General features: G+C 40.5%; 2 protein-coding genes across 6 annotated transcripts in view; one reads left to right on the top strand and one right to left on the bottom strand.

The window, feature by feature from the left end:
- Positions 1-3,628, top strand: part of NSRP1 (nuclear speckle splicing regulatory protein 1) — a 46,203-nt gene extending 42,575 nt beyond the window's left edge. For all 5 annotated transcript variants that reach the window (XM_010861369.1, XM_010861371.1, XM_010861370.1 and 2 more), the window contains 2 exons: positions 9-117; positions 1,897-3,628. In XM_010861369.1, coding sequence (XP_010859671.1) covers positions 9-117; positions 1,897-2,956 — 1,169 coding nt within the window. In that variant the 3' untranslated portion in view covers positions 2,957-3,628. The remainder of the gene's footprint in view (positions 1-8; positions 118-1,896) is intronic.
- Positions 3,629-7,215: 3,587 nt separating this feature from the next.
- The window catches only part of SLC6A4 (solute carrier family 6 (neurotransmitter transporter), member 4), a 24,087-nt gene continuing 9,214 nt past the window's right edge, over positions 7,216-22,088 (bottom strand). The window contains exons 10-13 of the mRNA XM_010861678.1: positions 20,949-21,153; positions 19,551-19,651; positions 15,659-15,826; positions 7,216-11,365 (exon numbers count right to left, since the gene is read on the bottom strand). Of these exons, the coding sequence (XP_010859980.1) occupies positions 11,291-11,365; positions 15,659-15,826; positions 19,551-19,651; positions 20,949-21,153 (549 nt within the window). The 3' untranslated portion in view covers positions 7,216-11,290. The remainder of the gene's footprint in view (positions 11,366-15,658; positions 15,827-19,550; positions 19,652-20,948; positions 21,154-22,088) is intronic.

Genomic DNA, 22,088 nt, shown 5'->3' with positions numbered 1-22,088 from the left:
TCTCTTAGCACGTTTGGATGTAACCAAGCAGAGAGATCTCAGTGGATTTTATAGGCACCTATTAAATCAAGCAGTTGGTGAAGAGGAAGTACCTACATGCAGCTTTCGTGAAGCCAGGTGAGATGTGGCATATGGAGTATTTAGAAGAAAGATACTGCCCTTGAGTTCTGATGTGATCCTACGATCATTTAAACTCCCTGGAAGTAGAGGACTGTAGTATTGCATATTTTGTTGTCAGCCAAACCTGACCTAATTGAATGAAAAACTAGAGATTTACAGCTTTTTAATTAAACCTTTAGCTCAAGATATTTTTATTTTAGTAATTCTGCATGTTCATATAGTACATAAAAAGAAAAACGTATCTTTTCATAAATAGGACCTAGCCTCTGTAAAACATAAAGATTCACATAATCAGGGGCTTAGAAATGCATTATCTGCTATGTAGCCACTAGTTTCATGTGGCTCTTTAAATTAAATCTAAAATTTTGGTCACATCAGTCACATTTCAAGTACTCCATTCGCACATTTGGCTACTGGCTACAATATTAGACAGCACAGATATGGACATTACCATTTCTGTAGACTTTTTTTTTCTGGCTATGCTATGCAGCTGGTGGAATCTTAATTCCCCACCAGGGTTGGAACCTGGATCTCAGCAATGAAAGCACTGAGTCATAACCACTGGACTACCAGGGAATTCCTCATTTCTGTTGGCATTCCTATTAGTACTGGTCTAGAAAGTAAGGGTTGGAGGAATTTTGAATAAAATTATAAGATATTATACATACTAAGTCGCTTCAGTCAAGTCTGACTCTTTGCGACCCCTTGGACTGTAGCCCATTAGGCTCCTCTGTCCTGGGAGCCTGGCAGTGGGATTCTGCAGGCAAGAATACTGGAATGGGTTGCCATTCCCTTCTCCAGGGGATCTTCCTGACCCAGGGGTTGAACCTGCATCTCTTATATCTCCTGCATTGGCAGGTGCGTTGTTTACCACTAATGCCACCTGGGAAGCCCATAAGATATAGGAATAGTGAAATTATCATGCTATAAATATATATATACATAAATATATTTGAAGGTAAAATTTGTTCTAAATTTGTATCTAAGGAAAGCAGTTCCTTGAGAACCATAGTTGTTGCTTTGTTTGTGTAATGAATAAGTGATAACTGAGAATGAATGTGTGAGTAATGTAAATAAATCAACCATGCTGATCAGCTGGGAAAATGCAGGTGTTGTAAACAGTGTTAATGTAACTGATCATAATAGCTGGATGGATTCACGTGTTTCCATTTTGTTATAATAGATGCTGAGGTGTATAGCAGGAGGCTGATGCCTTTTCAATCGTGAGAAGGATTATTTAGTGATATTTAGAATTAGATTTTGTCACCATTTTGTGGTGAAAAAAATTTATCTTCATCTTTTTCCAGGACTATTTTAAGTATTTTTTAGAAAGAAATAAAAATAAAAATTCATCAAAGAGCCACAACTTGAACTTCTTGTTGAAAACTAGTACTTATTCCAGAATATGCCTTTTCCTAATTATTTGTTGTCTGTTTGGCAAAAAGGAAGACCTTCCACAGACCCCTACCTGAAGGTTCTAGAAAACTTTCCACAGACCCCTACCTGAAGGTTCTAGTGGTCTATACAGAAGGGCTGATTTTTACTTTTTCATTTCTACCAGTATTGAAAATAATCTGAATGATTAGAATATACTAATGATAGATGTTTACCAGGTAAATCGACATCAGCACCTTTTTGAATTTGGGATAATCAGAAAGTATATACAGTTGTAAGTGTATTGACTTAAGTACTGATAAAAATTCCATGAATTTATTTATAGAACTTACTTACTATTATTAATAATGTGGCATTTTGTGTTACATTATTTTTCTTAAGGTCTGAGATAAAAGAAGAGAAATCAAAAGGATATTCTGATGAAGTAAGTTCAGAGAGCAGAATACCTCCTGAGAACTGCATTCGCCAAACTGGTGTGAAAGTAGAGGAAAACCCAGATGCAGACAGTGACTTTGATGCTAAGAGCAGTGAGAATGATGAAATGGAGGGGGATAAAGGGAACTGCAGAAGGGAAAAGGGCATGGAGACTCTAAGCAGTCACTCCAAGCATCACAGGAATCCTGCCCGCTCACCGTCATCTAGTGAGGAAAGAGAACATGGCACCCAATGCCACACAAAAAGTTCCAGGTCAAGAGGCCATGAGAAAAGGGAAGATGAACACCAAGAGAGACCAGCCAGGGAGCAGGACAGCTACCACACTGACCGTGATTCTCGAAAAGAAAAAAGGGATTCCCATAGGCACAGAGAGTCCAGTCACAGAGATTCCCACTGGAAGAGGCATGAAGAAGAGAGACTGAGGGGAAGAGACGAGAGAGAAAGGAATGACAGAGAATGGAAAAGGGAGAAAGACAGGGAGAAATATCCCTCCAGAGAACAGGAAAGACACAGACAACGAAATAATTATGACCGACACAATGAGAAAGGATGCGAGAAGGAAGAGAAAAGCAAAGAAAAGGAAGAGCATGTGAAAGCAAGAAAAGAAAGATATGAAAATAGTGATAAATACAGAGATAGAGAAAAACGAGAAGTCAGTGTTGAATCTTCAGAAAGAAATCGAGACAGAAAGGAAAGCAGCCCAAATTCTAGGGCAAAGGATAGGTTTGTTAACCAGGAAAGAGCCAGTAAAATGAGAGACATGGAAAAGGACAAAGAAAGAAACCCAGAGAAACCCTCTAGTTCTGAAGCATCATTGGGAGCAAAACACAGAATCACAGAGGAATGCCAAGAGACAGGCAAAGAACAGGAGAGGCTGCACGAGACTGTGAACAAGTTTGCAAAGCGGAGCAATGAAGAAACTGTAACGTCAGCAAGAGACAGATACTTGGCCCGGCAAATGGCAAGGATTAATGCAAAGACATATATTGAGAAAGAAGATGATTGATGGCTGCCCCAGTAGAAAGACCTATGGAAGCACAGAAAATTACAGCTCCTGAAACATGCTGTGTGAACACATAAAGAAGTGTGTTGAGTGGTTGGGAGGGTATTTTAAAATATATTTTCAAAATTCATTTTGGGTTTAGGTTAAGTCAGAAGTCAGTCCTTTTATCTTGAATGTTTAACTAAGTTAATATGTAATATTTACTTATCAGTATGACATTCTTGGTTATATTCAAGTAACCTAAAGAGACTGCTAAATCCTCATAGGTAATATGAGGAAAATTGGCTCTACTATGACCATTAAAAAATAATTTAAACAACTCTTCTATTGTTGATTTTGTTGCAGGAGCTGTTTATTTTATAAATATTGTGTTTCAGATAATAATAATGTGGATTTGAATGGAGAATATCATTTTATGTCCTAAAATTTGTATTAAAGTATAAAATATAAATCACAGATCTTGTCTAAGCTTTTTAGCTCACAACATACCTCTCTTTTATAAAAATTGTGATACATTTGTACCATTTAATTGATGCTTATTTAAAACTGTCACATTTAAAATGTCACTCGTGTCATGCCGTCATTCCTCTTTTGTGAAACCTTAGCAAGATATTAAATTAGTTATGTATATAAATGAGTTTTAGCTAAGGGTGAAAAGATGGAGATACCTTAAATTAAAAAAATTAGCTAAAGAACTGGGTAGCCTATTTATGAACATGTCTTGTTTAATACACTCTTAAAAATACAGTAGTTTATTACAGTTCCATATATAGAGGTTCTATACTAAGTCTTATCAGTGACAGTGACAAATACTGCAAAAGCATAGACTGAGTGTACACAGAGGGGTGTAGTACAGTGTAAATGGAAAATTTCAGGTGAGATCATGGAAGCCCATGAATGACAGGCTAAAAGTCTTCAGCTTTGGTGAAGAATTGAATTCCTTTGTTAGAGTTGTCATACTAGAGCACAGGGTAGCAGTTCTTGGTTAAATAATGATAATGAGTTATTTGGATCAGTATAAATAAGGGATTCATTATATGTATGGCTAGGTACGTGTTCTTTTAAATAGTTGAGGTCTAAAATAATGGACTTAAATTGAGTTGGTAAACAACTGTTCTGTGGTTCACTATCTTAATTTTCCTTCTCCCTCCACTTGTTTACTCTTGTTCCAGTACTGTTTATTTTGCCTTCTGTGGATGATTTTTTTTTAATATTTCTTTAATTGATTTTTAAGGTGTTAATTTTTGCTATACAGCAAAGTGACTCAGTTGTATATACATTCTTTTTTGTATTCTTTTCCATTATGATTTATCCCAGAAGATTGGTTGTAGTTCCCTGTGCTGTACAATAGGACCTTGCTGTTTATCCATTCTAAGTGTAAAAATTTGCATCTACTAACCCAAACTCTCAGTCTATTCCTTTGCCTTCCCCCCACCCCTCGGAAACCAGAATCTGTTCTCTATGTCTGTGAGCCTGTTTCTGTTTTGTAGATGGGTTCATTTGTGCTGTATTTTAGATTCCACATGTAGGTGTATCATACGGTATTTGTGTTTCCCATGTTGTCGCAAATGGCGTTCTTTTTCATGGTTGAGTAGTATTCCATTGTGTATAGGTACCACATCTTCTTTATCCATTCATCTGTCAATGGACATTTAGGTTGTATCCACGTCTTGGATATTGTCTCTGGCTATTGTGAATAGTGTTGCTATGAACATAGGAGTGCATGTATCTTTTTGCGTTGCAGTTTTGTCCAGATACATGCTCAGGAGTGAGATTGCTGGACCATATGGTAATTCTGTTTTTAGTTTTCTGAGGAACCTCTGTGCTGTTTTTCGTAGTGGCTGCAGCTACTTAACATTCCCACAAGCAGTGTAGAAGGATTCTGTTTTTTCCACACACTCTCCAGCATTTCTTATTTGTAGACTTTTTAATGGTCACCATTCTGATTGGTATGAAATGATACCTCATTGTAGCTTTGATTTGCATTTCTCTCATAATCAGGGATGTTGAGAACCTTTTCATGTGCCTGTGACCATCTGTATGTTTTGTTTGGAAAACTCTCTAGGTTTTCTGCCCATTTTTCGATTGGGTTGTATGGGCTGTTTATGTATTTTGTACATTAAGCCCTTGTCAGTTGCATTATTTTCAAATATTTTCTCCCATTCCATAGGTTGTCTTTTCACTTTATGGTTTTCTTTGCTATGCAAATGTTTCTAAGTCTGATTAATTCCCATTTGTTTTTCTTTCTATTGCCTTGGGAGACTGACCTAAGAAAACATTGGTATGATTTATGTCAGAGAATGTTTAGTCTATGGAGTTTTATATGGATGATGTTTTTAAAGATAGACATGCAAATAATGGGCTTCCCTTGTGGTTCAGCTGGTAAAGAATCCATCTGCAATGTGGGAGACCTGGATTCGATCCCTGGGTTGGGGAGATTCCCTGGAGAATGGAATGGCTACCCACCCCAGTATTCTGGCCTGGAGAATTCCATGGACTGTCTCACAGGGTCTCAGAGTCAGATACGACTGAGTGACTTTCACTTTCATGCAAATAATCTTTGGCCTGCAATCAGAAAACCTAGGTATAAGGCCTGTTCTGGAACTTTTCAGCTGTGTGAACCTGGGCAAATCAGTTAATCACTCTGTACCTCACACTCCCTATCTACAAAACTGGGGAAATGACATCTATCACATAGATCTGATGATCAAGTGACATGATACTTGTGAAAGTACTAGTTGCCTCAGTCGTGTCCAATTCTTTGCAACTCCATGACTTTAGCACACCAGATTCCTCTGTCCACAGAATTCTGCAGGCAAAAATACTGTAGTGGGTTGCCATTTCCTTTTCCAGGGAATCTTCCCAACCCAGGGATTGAACCCGGGTCTCCTGCATTGTGGGTAGATTCTTTACCATCTGAGCCACCAGGGAAACCTGGTATCTGTGAAAGTACATTATAAACTGAAGCTCTGCACAGATTATAATAATTCATTTTGCTTTACTGAAATTTAATATTTCTAATTCTAGGTACTTTTGATACTAAGTATTTGCAGATCACATGCAGTGATATTTTGGGGGATGTTTTGACAATACACAGTTAAGATTTTTCTTTTAACCTTAAGAGTTTGGAAGGGATTTTTGTTTCATTCTGTTTTTTTCTTCTTTTTAATGAGACAGTCTATTCATCATGATGTTAAGAGTTACTACAGTAGCAGTTAACAACAAAAGGCATTTACTGATGTCTTAAAATATAACTTGGAACATCTGTGACTAAATTGCATAAATGAGTACATGGGCATTTCATGCATCTTAAAGAGGGGACTCTTTATTTTGTATAAACAGGTTTAATTCTGTCACTGAAGTTTAAATGTTTCATGAAAAAAATAACATTGGACAATTTCATATAACCACAGTTGACAGAGGTGAATAGTAGAAAATATTTATTTATTCTTAGCTATAAATCATGTGGAAGAAGAAACTAAAGATGAGGAAAATGAAGTACCATTTATATAATTCAGTTAACTGTATATAGTCCAGAATTTGAAGCACCCCATTGATACTTTCAGGGCTTCCCTCATAGCTCAGTTGGTAAAGAATCTGCCCTGCAATGCAGGAGACCGGGGTTCGATCCCTGGGTTGGGAAGATCCCCTGGAGGAAGACATGGCAACCCACTCCAGTATTCTTTCCTGGAGAATTCCCAAGGACAGAGGAGCCCGGCAGGCTATACAGTCCATGGCGTTGCAAGAGTCGGACACAACTTAGCGACTAAATCGCTACCATTGATACGTTCAACACAAAGTATCCTGAAAATGTTTTTTGTGTTTTTTGTAAATCACTGTAGATCATGTAAATATGTAGATCATATTTAAATGTTACTGGAGAAATAACTGCAAATTCTTATTTTACATAAGTCCCTAATTTTATCCTTTAAACTTTGCATTTTTCATGTATCAGTTTTAAGATAAGGTATACTTCTAATATTAGAGTTCAAGTAAGAATCAAGTAACTTTTTTTAAAAATTAGCAAATATTCTTGTTTATGGAAATTTAGGTATTTGGGGCTTCCCTGGTGGCTCAGATGGTAAAGAATCTGCCTGCAGTGCAGGAAACCTGGGTTCAATCCCTGGGTTGGGAAGATCCCCTGGAGAGGGGAACAGCTACCCACTGCAGTATTCTGGCCTGGAGAATCTCATGGGCAGAGGAGCCTGGCAGGCTTCAGTCCATGGGAATGCAAAGAGTTGGACACAACTGACGTACTAACACTTTCACTTTCATTCATTCCTTTATTTTCAACATTTCTCTGAGATTTATTTGATGTATGTCACTTTCACTTCAGGCATTTTAAGCCTAGAGATGGGCTAGCTCCTCTTTCCTAAATATTTGTTTGAACTGTCAGTGTTTACAATTTGTTAGATTATCTACTATAATTATAGTCTTCAGTTGTAGAACTGAAGGACTGAAATCACCTATTCTGTCTCCTAAATGATAAGGTTCTTAGTTTAGCAGACATAAAACTTTTCTGATGACGTGCTCCACCAGTGCACACTGGTGCCAAAGTAGATTTGGCCAGGGAAGATAATCTGTTTTTGATAAGGAAGTAAAACTTGATTGGTGGTAGAGCAGTTTGGTATGGATATTATGAGGTGGTGTTAAGAGAAATACAAGCTTAAATTTCAATTGAAATATATTGTGAATCATTACAAAATTTGTTTTGATACACCTAATGTAGAAACAGTACTAAATGGATTCCAACTATATGTTACACAAGCAAAGACATACTTAAGATTCCATCTTTTCCATTGTAGTAAATGCCTATTAAAAAATTGAGAGGAGTATTATGTTATGTCATTCTAGGAGAGGAAATATTTCTTTAGAAATTTCTAGATCCCAGGAAGAGTAGAGAAAGTAAGTAGGTTTGTTTCTGCCTTCTAATGTAGTTATCTGAACTTTAAAACATTGTTCCATCATTGAAATTTAGAGACAGTTAACCAATGAGGGGGAAAGGTGATACTATAAAAATAACAAAAGATTTAGAGCTTTTGAAATAGTCCTTCCATGGAACTAAACAGGACACATTTTAATATATATCACTGGCTTATCTGTGATATTGGAGAAAAAAATTCAGAATGTTTCACCAGGAAATCTTTCTACAGTATAGGGATATACCTTGTCTTAATGTTTGTTTTTTTCTTCAATATTTGGATTTATAAATTTCAGTCTCCAGCATACTTTGCAAGCACTTTCTAAATTTACCTTCCTAATTTATAGCCTTTTGTGTAACTCTCCTTGTAAGTAACAGGTGAGCTCCATGATGACTGAAGTATACAACTTCCTACTTGGCGTAGAACTGTTTTGTTTTCATTGGTTTATGGTGATGACAGATTGTAATAGTCTCTTTGAGGGATCTACTGCTCTTCCCAACTGTCTCTGACCAAAAAAATGGAGAAAATGCCTTCTGAATACTGCCTTATTTTAATGATATCTTAAGCACCAGGTGTTGATTTATGAGCCGAAAGACATGCTACGAAAGGAACTGGGCATGGATTGTACCATTGGATAGCTAATGATTGTCTTAAGATGCGTAAGAACAGCACAGTTAAGCTGCTGCATTCCGTGGTTTTAAGCTTTGCTTTGACGATGACCTCCAAATCAACTGTACAACAGATAGAACATACCAGGTCAGTCTTTCCTACTTTTCAGAGAGAACAGTTCTAATTCTAGGGGAATAGTCTCCCTTTTTAAGGAGATTTGGGGGTGGATAAGTGGAACTTTGTACTTAAAATTTTGTTTGGTATTGGTGGCACCAAATTAACAAGCTGCATAAAAAGAGAGGATGGTGAGAGAGTGACTAATCTCACAGAATCACTTTGCCTTACTTTGAGATTCATTATTTGATTTGTCATTATATGATTTTGGAGCTAATACATTGATTGGGTGGGTTTGTAGGGGTCTTTGCTTCCATCTCCAGATGGGGCAGCCAGGGCAGTGAATTTAGGTTACAAGTCATGCATTCCACACAACAAATGGAGTAAGTTTTAAATGGGTCTCAAGTTTTTTTGGAATGGAGATAAATTGTTTGGACTCCATTACATATCAACATGTAGGAACAATCTCAGTCAACTGAATTGGCCTCCATTCTTTTGTTGTGTCTTGTCTGTTCCCTATTTCTTACTAGTAAATTACAGAAAAGAAATTAACTTCAGCACTTTACAGTTCATTTTTATTTTTTGCTTTTATGTAAATACTACATTAGATGTAAAAGGTCTTTAAAAGATTATTTTAAAGTTGGTCTACCAACTAAGTTTTCCTTAAAAAATATTCAGAGTAGTATTGATAAATAGGAATCAAGTAAATGCAGACTATATTGAAGAGAGATTTTGGATTTTTTTAAAGTCTAGTGACATTTGAAAATTTTCAAAACACCTGTATAACACCTGGCTTGACAAAACTCTTTGTTTGAAAAAGTGCTGTTTAAAAAATGGTATCTTTGGAAAACGTATAAGCGTGTGTGAGAGGGGGAGAATCCATATAAAGCAAGTTCTTAAAATTTGCAAAGCTATTTACCACCAAATACACTGCCACTTATATCACCTCTCTCCTTTCAGCACCCTAGAAAGCAAAGAGAATGGACATAAGGTAGCAAGAAGGAATGAAAAGGCAAAGATAAGGTAGGTCAATAAGAGTCATTTTAAATCCCCCTCCTCTTTTCCTCTGATAATTTGGGAAATTTCTCAGCAGCTGACATCTATGGGGAAAATACCCCACTGGGGAAAGCAGGGCATCAGAAATAGAAGGATGTAGTGGAATACAGGAAGGTGGCTGGGGATTATTGTTGGGGAAAGGAAGCCAAGGGAGAAAGATCTATAATTGGATGAAATTAGGCCTCTACTATAGGGATCTTCTTTCTGTAAGGTTGTTAGGATTGAATTAGATTCATGTAGAGGACTGATGTGATACGGGGCCAGAAGATTAAGTCCTTTTATCATTGACTAGGCTTTACTGCCTTTAAGGTTTTGGTTAAGGAAATGTCACTACATGGTAAAATTTGCTTCTCTACCTATGCATCTGAGTGTCCCAAGCCACTGAAGTCACATTTACTAGATCTGTATTAAGGGTTTTATGTGGTTTTCCAATCAGCCTTATTTAGACTCAATCTTGAAAATTATCTGGAGGGCCCACTATCCTGATGGCCACCCAGGAAAAGTCAAGGAGTTGGGAGGAGGTTCACTTACCAGACTCTCTTAATTACTTTTGGATTGAGGATGACCTTGGTTTAGGTCAGGGTGTCAGACCTCTACACCCTCTGAGAATTAGATTTATCTGCTCTTCACAAAGCAAAATAACCTTAGTGGTCAAACTCAGTCATTTGAAGTAGACAGAGCTTAAACCAGATAGCCAACTGAACACTGAAGATGCATTTATCAATATTCATCTTCAGAGTAGTTCACAGCCAAGCCACAGTGACTAATGAAATAGGCCAGATTAGCCTGTGGACTGTTACCCTGTATGTTTAGTAGAGAGAGACAGGATGATGGCAGTGAAGTGCAGCAAATATTAAAGGCCAGCCCATAGAGGAAAGCATATGGGCTAAAGCGGTGTCCTTGGAATAGGTGGCAGAGCCTGTCATAGTCATTATACCCTTTAAATAATAACATACATACAAATTTCAGTAGGTGGAATTTGTTAATGTAAAAAAAAACTAGAGGAAATTCATATAGTTTGTAATGGGTAAGGATACACTGGAACAGTTGTACACACAGACACACATGCTCACACATACACATTATTTTTTCAATTTAGCTTCTTAAATCTTCCTCTCCTGATTCCACAGCAGCACACAGGTTACAGGGTTCTAATAGACTCCAGCTATAGGATTCTCTGCTACTCAGAAAACATATGGCTAGCAAGACAGTATCCCTGTTTTTTCCTACATGGTTTATGCAGTCATGAGCAGTTGAAATCTTTGGAAGCAAACGATATTAGATACTGATGATCATAAGAAGGAATGACATAGGAGACTTTCACAGACTTGATCCTAAACTAGTCCTAATGATGACATGGTGGTTTTCATACACAGCTTCACACATTCAAAGCAGTCCACTTTAGCTGCATCACAGAGTCTAACGTGGTAACATGTCCCGGAGATTTCACACAAAGTGACTGGAGGCCGAAAAAATCTGGGCACCGTAGTCTTTTGGGACTGTGTCTCTATGAAGAAGGCCCTTCCATTGATAGGCTTAGCCGGAAACTCATTGACTTAGAGGGAGAAGGCGATGTGTGACTTGTCAGGACTGGAGGAAGAGGTTATTGGGAAGCCATCTTCCTTTTGTTGATGTTTTACACAGCATTCAAGCGGATGTCCCCACAGGGAATTGCTGTCGGTGTTTCTGGCGTGATACCTTTAATAATACGCTGTTAGGAAGAAGATATGATGTTATAAATATTCTTGTAATTTAATGCTTAAAGTTTTTTTCAACATTAATATTAAAGGTTAAATAGCATTTAAATGGTGGTTAATAGTAAATTGGAATAGTTTTATTGACTTGTTAAGAAAGGAATCCTGGGGCTTCCCTGGCAGTCCAGCTTTCACTGCAGGGGGTGCAGGTTTGATCCCTGGTCGGGGAAGTTCTGCATGCCATGAGGTACAGCCAAAGAAAGAAATTTAAAAACGAAAGGAATCCCTAATTTGTTTGTTCTCAAATATGGGTAGAAATGCCATATAAAGGAACTATATAAAAGCATCTGTAAACTAAAAAGTCACTCTAACACTAATAGGAGAAAATGATGACCCTTGAATAGAACCAGTGCTGGCCCATAACATGCCTTTGATGGTCTGGGAAAGGACATCCATTTCTCTGGATAGAGGAGGCTTCATGTGGCCCACAGGGCTTGGGGAGCAGAATGAGCACTGGATTCTGGTTCCCCCCACCTCAGCCAGGCTCCTTGTGCCCTGCATACACATTACAGTCACAGTGGATAGTGCTCAGTCACTGGAACAGCCAAGATGTTACTGCCTTAATGAATTCACCTGTAGTTAGTTCATACAAGGGTGCAAATTATTACATAATTTTAAAAGATGTGCCCATTCAAATCATCATTGCTAAAGCAATCTCATTTTGACATAGTACTCATTACAGGGAAAAGACTGAGAATCTTTACCATAGAAACAGCTGGGGTGCACAGGAGCTTTTGGACAGATCTGAAATATGCTTGGGTTTGGGTATGAAATACACAGCCTGCCTTGTAAAACTTAGCATTAGGGTGACGTGAAACAGCTCAGAGATGTAGGGAGCACTGCAGAGGTTTAGGAAAGAAAATACTCAGTTGCTCAGTAAAATCTTTGATACCCAAAAATCTGAACCTATGGTTAGCAAAGCAAAATTGGATCTGAAAGTATATTTTGATTTATTGATTTTAGGTGAGGCTCTGCTACTTGTCCTTTTATTTTGGATTGAAAAGTATGTGGTCCCCTTTAATCTTTTATTTCTTGGTTCTGGGAGTTATTCTTCTTTAAGGAGCAGGGCCTATGGAATTTTAAAAGTTCCCATTCTCATAGGTAATGAAATTCACAAAATTGTTCGTGTTGTGTTCCTGATGACCGTAATGAAACCTCACCCTGGGAATCCATTTAAAAAGGAGTTACTACAGTGCTCATCAGCTACCTGGACATGTCTGGTCACAGAAAGCAAATTTTCACAAACCGTTCTTTCTCAAAGATGAATCTGTAACCCATAACTGATAAAGGAGAATTAGGCCTTTTGAGAACTGGACACATCACTCTAACTAGTCTTCAGTGAAGCTATACTGTGCAGAGAGAGAAGAGCAGTCAGGCGTATGGCAGAAGCAAGACCCACAGAGAAAAGCACAAAAGGTTTTGTGCTGTAACCTCTACTTGCCCATTCTGCTGCCCTTCTTACTGCTTATTTCCCAAAAGGCCAGGTACACTTATTTCCCATATTTGGGCAGCATTCCAGTTGCCAGACTATTACTGCTCTCAAAATTTTCCAGTCCCTGGCCTTCTGCAAGGTGATCATGCAAGCACTGGATCACTGTTACCATCTTCATGATTTTATTAGGGACCATATTCCCAGTGTCTTTCTGCAGGTCACTAAGGGCTTCTCTGACAGTCACCTAATCCAGGTGATGACTCCAACCTTGAGACCTCCAGGTTGCAGATGCCCGTGACAGGCTCTAAATTACAGGTGAGCAGGTGGTGACTTACTCCACAAACTCCAGCCTTGTATGTGGCTAGGGCCCAGAAGAGTTATGAAATTTACTTTACTCTTAGTCTTTTAAAAAAAAAAAAAAAATACCAAAATGTCATATGAGTTCTCCCTCCCTCATAGATAGAATGTTATAGACCATAAAGTCTGGTATTCACAAAAAAATTAATAGTCCCTTGGGGTGCTTGGCAAAAACATGCTTTATTCCTCTTAGAAACTAAGCATGCATATAGGCATGTTAAGGCTTTTCAGAAGTCCTGTTGTAAAGAGACCTGTTTAACTTTGCCTTAATCCAGCATTCTGCAAAATTATTTGACCATGTAACATTTCCCCAGCAGTAACACTTAATTGATATCCCATGGAACTACAGCTGCTTACAACACACTTTGGAAATGTTAATCCAGTTCAGTGAGCACGTGTTAAATATGAAGAAACTAAGGCCCAGAGAAGGTAAGTGACTTGCCATAGTCTTTTCCCTCCCAGGCCCCCTTGATTGGCTGTATCATGATGCTTCCTAACCCACTGTTTCCCATCTGGTGGCCCTGCAGTCAGCCTTCTCTACTACTAACGGATCTGAGCTCTCTAACTGTACACCTTTGGGTAGCATTTCCTTGTGGCCAACGGGAATTTGCAAGAAAGATGACCAAGACTTGAGGTACAGTCTGTGATCAAAGAATACTGAAATGTATTGACCTGAATGCGCAACCCTGACCTTGGCCTCTGGGTTTCGTGAGCGGGGTCAGTGGGCTGTCATGACTGCCATAAAAAACAGCCTGAAGGAGCAGACACAGTGGCTCTGGCCTGAACATATATTTCAGACAACACCAGAATCCACGGCCCTTTGGGAGAAATGAGGTTGTAATAGGGCTGTTCTGGGAGTAGGAAATTAGGAACTCCTTGCAGAGTTCTGTTCACCTAGAATTCAGTTTTTCTATTTGCAAAAAGAAGCAATCTCAGTTCTCAGAAAAGAGGTGCTATGTAATTGCCTCAGGCTCTCACTTCATGTTTCTTGTGAAATGTTTTAGGAAGATGAGTGTGATAAACTCATATTTGAGTTTTGCCTCTAAGAGCCCACAGACTAGCCCAGCTCTGATCTCAGGTTGTTAGAGAGCACATCCCTCTAGCTTTCCCCCAAATACCACTTTTCACCTTTGAGCTCGCCTCTGGCAAAAGCACCCACCCACGGACTTCTGTAAGCAGCCTCTTCTTCAGGCTCTCCTGCCACAGTACCCTCACTGTGGCATGAAACACAACCAAGCAAGTAACAACCCAGCATTTTCAATTTTGCTAACATTGCTGGGAATCCTGGTGGCCTGAACTACTAACTCTGACAGCGCAGGATGAAAAGTGACAACTCGTCTCCCTAACCTCTAGAGCCAATGTCTACATCCGCAAACCATTAGTACCCTGAGGACACAAAAGAGAAGCTGCACCTAAGAATGAAAGGGCATTGGACCAAAACCCAGAAGCCCTGGATTCTGAGCTTCCCTGTACTGTGCGTCCCTATACAAGTCACTGAAATAGGGAAACCGTGAGCATCAGCATTCCCAGATTCAGTATCTTTGCTAAGGATACCTGCCCATCTACCTCACGAAGTATTTTAATAACAAAGTAAGGTAATCTACATGAAGATACTTTAAAATATATACAATCTTATACAAATTGTAAGGTTCTGTTATTGAAATTTTTACAGCACACTATTCATTTACTGACACAAATCCTGCTATTATAGTGGCAGCTTTTTTTTTTCTCCAGTAACGTAAGCTAAAACTATGATATTATTGGGCTTCCCTAGTAGCTCAGATGGTAAAGCATCCACTTGCAATGCAGGAGACCTGGGTTTGATCCCTGCGTCGGGAAGATCCCCTGGAGATGGGAATGGCAACCCACTCTAGTACTCTTGCCTAGAGAATCCCATGGACAGAGGAGCCTGGTGGGCTACAGTCCACGGGGTCTCAAAAAGTCGGACACGACTGAGCAACTAACACACACGCACATAATATTGTTGTAACATCCTTATTTAGTGATGATTTTTGAAATAGCCCTTATCACATTGCTGTTAGAAAAGTGACCACAGACATTTTCCACCATAATCTCTACTTAAGTGGATTTAAAGTAAATCCACTTAAATCAAATTTGTGTTATTGCTCCAGACACCACTGATCTGATGTCTGTGCTCAATGGAATGCAGGAGGCAAAGCAGTTTCCTAATATGTTTAGAATGCTATATACCAGGCTGTGCACTGTGGCGCATCCAGACAACAGCTCACTCATTCACCTTCATACTTGAGGCTTATGGGAGATGCCCTAAGATGACAGTGGCAGCTATCAGAGGCTACATAGTGATGTAGGTATATGATTATATAAGGCTGAGAGCCTCTTGGTGAATCCTTGCGGTGGACTTCTCTCCTTTGAATAGAGCATAAGAACCCTTTTCTTCCCAAACAATTACCAGTCCACACACACACTGACTAGCACATACCTCCTTAAGTGTCCCTGGAGTGACAATCAGCCGATAGGTTATATATGTGGGGATGCAGATGAAAGATGAGGTTCCTATGCAGTAACCCAGGATGATGCTCCACCGAGGATAATCATACTGGAAAAGTCGTAGCTGTGGTGGGCTCATCAAAAAACTGCAGATGATGAACTAAAACAGAAATGTCAAGAAACATTAAAAGATTTTCACAACACCCACACAGAGACCGTCCTGATACCACAGAAAGTGAAGTGAAGTGAAAGTGGCTCAGTTGTGTCTGACTCTGCAACCCCATGGACTGACTACGCAGTCCATGGAATTCCCCAGGCCAGAATACTGGAGTGGGTAGTCTTTCCCTTCTCCAAGGGATCTTCCCAACCCAGGGATTGAACCCAGGTCTCCCGCATTGCAGGTGGGTTCTTTACCTGCTGAGCCACTGGAGAAGCCACCAATGCTAAAGGGAAGAAAATTTCAGGAAATTGCCTAAGGGTGAGATATGCTAGATTGATCTCTTGACACAAAGAAGTCACTAATTTCTGTGCCTCAACTGCAAACAAGGAAGTGCTTATCTTGATTTTTCCTCCCCATCCCCCACCTCAACCCCTACAGTAGGGATGCCAAGGCCTCAGAGAGTTATTGAGGGGAGATACAAAGGAGAAGAGACTGGCATCCATCAGGCATAGTTCAGGCCCCAGTTTGTCAGATGGTGGAGGAATAAACTGGGCAGCCTCTCCATGGCTCCTGCCAGTCCTAGGGCTTCATCTCTTTCTCTGCTTTGTTTTTATTTATCCCCCCCCCCCATTTCTCTGCTGATGTTTTTGGTGAGATGGAAGGCACCTACGTCCAGGAGACATAATAAGGTTGTCAAGACCTGGAGAGGATGCAGACTCCTGAGCACCTGTTTCTTCTCTCCTCTCTCTTTATATTAACCCCAAGCTAAGGACTAGGGTTTCAACAAGGCTGGCTCTGCCACGAGGCATCTTGACAACAAATGCCTGCCTGCCACTGGCCCGTGTAATGAAAGGAATAATGGAAGGAAACAGCAGCTTAATACACTTTTTACTTAAAAACTCAGTGAAGATTTCAACCAAGAAAAATTTCACGCTGCACTCCCAACACTCAGTTTATGAGTCTTCTTATTTCAGTTTGTTTTCCAGAGAGAGCGTAAATGCCAGTTTTTGCCTAGTAACCACTGTGCCGAAATTGTTATTGCTCTTGATTTAATTTTATCTTATTATTTCATAGTCATAAAGAAGACAGTAATGTAAATTATTTGTGTGGTTAAATGTCTATTTTTATCTTTTTTTTCTTTGTCCTCAGGTAATAAAAATGGGAAACTGTTAAACACACATCCATCTTCAGCACAGTACTATTCCTAAGTCCAGGAAGAAGCTTTCAAAACGAGCCTTGCCATTCGCAAACCTTTTCCTCAGACAGACTCTCCTCAGCCCCAGCCCCAGCCACTAAGGAAGGTGATTTTGGAACAGGGAAACGTAGGGTCTGGTCAGGAGCTGTAACTTGTCTCATCTTGGTGTCAGGTGTGTGGAACCTCACACAGTCCAGGGAGGCTGCAGGCTCCCACTGAGGCCACCAAGTATTGCTCCAGACACCCCCACCTCCTCTTGCTCGTATACAGTATTTTCTTTTTCATAACTTAGCTTCAACGAAAAAGAATATTTAAGTAAGCTGCTCGTTGTTTACCTAAAGCAGCCTTAAAAAGCCCAGAGCAAGGGATCTGTTAAGTAAACCCAGAAGTGGAGGACAGATTTGCCTCCTCTTAATTGTGCCCTGAAGCACCTTTAGAAGAAGTGAGTATAGTGAACGTCACAGAAATTATAAGTCACGTGCCTGAACCCAGATCTGTACCTGGATTTTACTGGCACAGAAAATCATTGATTGTAGCCCAAGTGTTCACCCAGTTTGCCAGACCACCACAGAAATGAAAATACTAAAAGCATGGGGCCAGGACTAGAGTAAGGCATATGAGGTATTCACCTTGGATACAGCATTTAAGGGGGTGCCAAAATTCAGTAATCAAGAAATAATATTTTAGTGCAATACTTTAAAGAAACAAATTCTTGATAGGACCAGATGAGAGTGAGTGAGGTGAGACATGCCAAGTATATGGTCAGATCTTGTGTTTATTTAAAATGCTGGAATTTGTTCATCAGTAATTTTTTTTGCATTAGTTTTAATTTTTTTTAATATTGCATAAAAACAGTATTTATTGGGACTTCCCTAGCTGTCCAGCGGTTAGGACTGTGCTTCCACTGCAGGGCACCTGAGTTCAATCTTTCTTTTTTTCAGGGAACTACAATCCCTCATGCTGCTTGGTGTGGTCAAAAAAATAATAATGATAATATTTATCGTGGCTACTAGGACTTACTGTGCTGCTCATGAAGGACCTGACAGGTGTCCTAGTAATTCTGTACTCATTTTCTTAAAGATGACCCCCGCCAGAGTTCTTTAGGCATAGATTTTGAGTCAGACGTAGAATTCATTTATTGTCAAATGAGAGTGCTCAGCTCCAAGGGTTGCCTGTTTGCCCAAAGATGGATAAGCGCCCTGCTAACATCCCAAGTGTGCTCTGAGGTAGCCTGGGGTAAAGTGACTCCGTGCACATCAGCAGGGATTACTGTCACTTCTTTCATTTATCTGTAACTCAATTTAGGGTGGAAGGAGCTTTTTGATCTTCTAGAGCGAGAGACAGTTCCTTCAGTCCAGCTTATTAGGCTATCTGGGCCATCCATTTCCTCAGAGGACATGGATACAGCTGTGCCTTCTTTCAAAACAACTCTTTCGCATTCTTTTTTACTTTCCCAGGGCAGCCCTTTATTTTTTGTGCTTTGTGTACCTGCATGTCTCGATATTCATCTGTAAGATGGCCAGCGTGCTCATTCTTGCTTCTGTTCTGCTTCATCTCCCTCTCTCTACCACAGAAGCCCTCCTTCACTTCCATTCCCTGGACACTGGAGATTTCCAAAACCAAAGCCAACTTTGCCCCAAGCAGCAGATACTCTCAGGACCAGGGGCTCTGGAATATGCTGTGGGCTCCAGTGTTCCTCTAGGTCTTGGCCTCGTAGTTCCTTTACCCTGTCATCTTGCTGTTGCTTTTTTGTATACTTAAAACACAATGTATTTTTAAGTCCAGAGATTTTAGCTGTTTTCAGTGAGAGGGTTGGTCTGGATCACTAGTCTGCCATTACTAGAAGCAGAAGTCTTGACATAAATGGGTTATTAATTTATATTATTACCAGTGCTTCCAGATAATCTACTTAAATCCTTTCATTTGTTTTTCAAAGGAAGGAGAGACACTGGATTAGTTCCCTGAGGAAAGAAGCCATGTCTGTTCGTTAGTTGACTTTCATATTCTCCACGCAGGGAAGGAATGGTGCTTGGGGCTGAGACTCAGGAAAGGCAAACAAGACCTTCACCCTGGGTGTAAAACTTTAGACCGAAAACCAAACTGAGACCTGAGTTTATCTTCCATTTCCTCATCGACTGCCTGTGTAGACGTTTGATCCAATATTGAAAACCAGGGATTGACGCTTTCAAGTATAATCATAGAAATGTCTGTTTCTCCCTTCAGTTCCGTGTTTGCTTCATATATCTTGGGGACTCTACTGTTTTGTGTGTGTAATTTATAATGATTTCATATTCATAATAAATTCACCCTTTTTCATTAAAAAAAAACAGCAGTGGCTATAAGTTTAGCATAAAGTCTGGCCTGGCAATTCTTGCTCAATGAATGTTACATGTTATTATCATGGAGCAGGGAAGTGATGAAATAATGTGACAGAAGCCAGAAGAGTGGTTAACTTTCTAGGGATGGTGGTGAGTGAGTGAGGGTGAATCTTTTCTCTAGGGCCAGAGGAGAAGGGAGATGACAACTCACCAGGAGAAACAGAGGACTGATGGCTACCCAGCAGATCTTCCAGAACCATCCAGGGCTGAAACCAAGCATTTCCTTCACATCACTGCAGAACTGATTGATGCCTACAGTCATCCAAAAGAGGAGGAGATTGACTAAGAGAGGAAACAGACTGTCCTCCTAGCCCCTGACTCAGAGAGAGCAGCAACTCTGGAATTTCTCCATAGGAGGGGTTCAGGGACACCAGTCTGGCCTGAAAGTGGGATGGCAAACATGTCACAAAAATGCTTGTTATAGCAAGCAAAGCTCTTTCTACAGAGAGTGGGGGGACTGGTGGACATTTGGGCAGGGTCGTAAAGCCTCGTCTTGGTGCCCACACCACCCTTCCAGGATTTCACCATATATCTGATTTTATCCTTACTGTAGAAAAGGAAGTTGAACTTTGTCTAAAAATGTTGAACCCACTTGATAGAGACTGACTCTGACCATATGCTAGAAACTTTCAAGAGAAAATTCTAACCACACTATTGCTCATTCATATTGTCAGATCAAGATCAAGGTTCTTCTCTACAAAGTAACCGGCAGGAAAGTGAGAAGTGGGAACTCCGACTGGGGAGAGATGGAGAAGGGGAAGGAAGAGCGCTCTGTGGGTGCTTCCCTGAAAGTGCCCACGGGTCTGTAGCATCACAGACTTGGAACTTGGTTCTCTGAAGTGCTGAGGGGGTGGGGAGGACTTCTTTCAAACACACAAAAAAGTCCCCAAACCAGGCCCACGTATAACTCAAAACATGGGACCCCGCCTTCTTCATGTTACGTGTAATGATGTACATGCAGCTGTTGTGCTATCATAGAAACTGGGAAAATAAATATATTCAGAATGAAGTAATCGCTTTTTGATTTTAAAGATCTCTGAACTTGGTTTTCTTCATTTCCACTGTCTGTGCCCTCCCGATCCTTGCCCATGGACTCTTGGGATCCCTGCCCAGGGACCCATGTCAGCTTACTCTGCACTCCTGGGGGTTTCACCCTTATCAGATTCCATCCCACAGCTGGGGGAAGGGGAATAAACTGGAGGTTTTACCAAGACAGATAATCCAAACAGAAACATTCTGGCCTCTTGCTTGGAAGATAAGCTCCTAAACTGTGTCTGTCAGATCTTAAGCAACCACTGTGGATAAGCTATAGGGAACCACTTCAGCCTGTCCACTGAGTAAACATTTACTCAGAAAAAAAGTCTTCCCAGGAGCTTAGGCAATCTGTTGTACAGAGTCTGGAGGAAACAATGACCTGTTTCTGAAGAAGGCACGCAGGAGGTGATGTCTTGTACACTGGCCTGCCTTTCTCTGACAAATCCAGCCCTTGTGTATTCTGGGGCCTACACCGGCTGGTGTAGGAAGGATATGGTGGAAGGAAGCATCTTACCGTAGAACCAAAACACAGCAACTGCTTCAATCAGGGCCACGGTGAGCACTGCAGGTCCCGTGGCGAACTCCTCCAACAGCTTCACCACATAGGCCCCGCCCTGGAAACGAGACCACCAACTTGGTTCAAGGCCCGCTGAGGCACTGCCTCCTCTTTTCAACAGAGACAAAAAGAACTTCTTAGGATAATCCTGCAAAGTTCTCACCTTGGATCAAATACAAATACCCCAGAGCCTGCCTCTTAGACTGGCTTTGGCAGGGTAGGCAAGATCTCATCCTATCAGACTCCTCTTCCAGCCCTACCGGTCACTCTCTTGTTTCCTCCCCACTCCAAAGCTTTAAAGACAAACTGAAAAGCACCTCTCTATCTACTTTCTTCAGTTTACTGAACACCTTCTGTGTACTCTACCCTGGAGAATCCTGGTCCCTAAAGACTGAATCTGGGAAACTTACAACACCGGACACTGGGCCCAGTGGTCATGGTTTTGCCTCTGTCCTGAATCACAAATCCCATGGGTCCTACACAGGTCCCCAAAGCCCTGCTGAAGCTCCAGTGCCATTTGAGTCATGGCCTAAAGGTAAGTTGATTTACAAAATCCGCCTTGAGTCAGGAGGATACAAGCCTGCCATGCCTGTAGGTACTGTCTGATGTACAGTTTTATAGTGTTTACCTCAGCTCCCCTCCCCCTCAAAAAGAAATCACTGGAGAAGGTCTGACTTCATCACCATTGCAACTTCTCTGGAGGAGACAATGTGACAAACCCAAGGTGCCAGCCTCTAGATATTCTGGGCAGTATTCCCAAGAAAGCAGCCATAAGGACTGGAAATAGACTGAAAAGGCAAGTCTTAGTTTTTCTCCAGATAAAAATCTAGTTGGACTTGCTGTAAAATGCTGAACCTCCAGCTCCATGCCCAAATTCTAGTGACAGATGCCGCCAAAAACAACTTTTCTCCTTCTCCGTGATGCCTAACTTCTTAACAGCAGTAACAGCCTCTCCCTCTTTGGTCCTAAAGCCAGGGCTCCCTGTGGGCTGGAAAGAAAGAGCTTCGTGCAGTGTCCCAATGCCCAATGAAAAGCTGACTCTTGGTTGGGGGTTGTACTCACGAAAGTCAAGGTGACCAGGGATCCAAAGAAGCAGGT

This window comes from Bison bison, unplaced genomic scaffold (assembly GCF_000754665.1).
Source record: "Bison bison bison isolate TAMUID 2011002044 unplaced genomic scaffold, Bison_UMD1.0 scf7180017864472, whole genome shotgun sequence".
Taxonomy (NCBI): domain Eukaryota; kingdom Metazoa; phylum Chordata; class Mammalia; order Artiodactyla; family Bovidae; genus Bison; species Bison bison.
The sequence above is the reverse complement of the archived record's forward strand: the minus strand, read 5'-3'. Positions and strand labels throughout refer to the sequence as shown.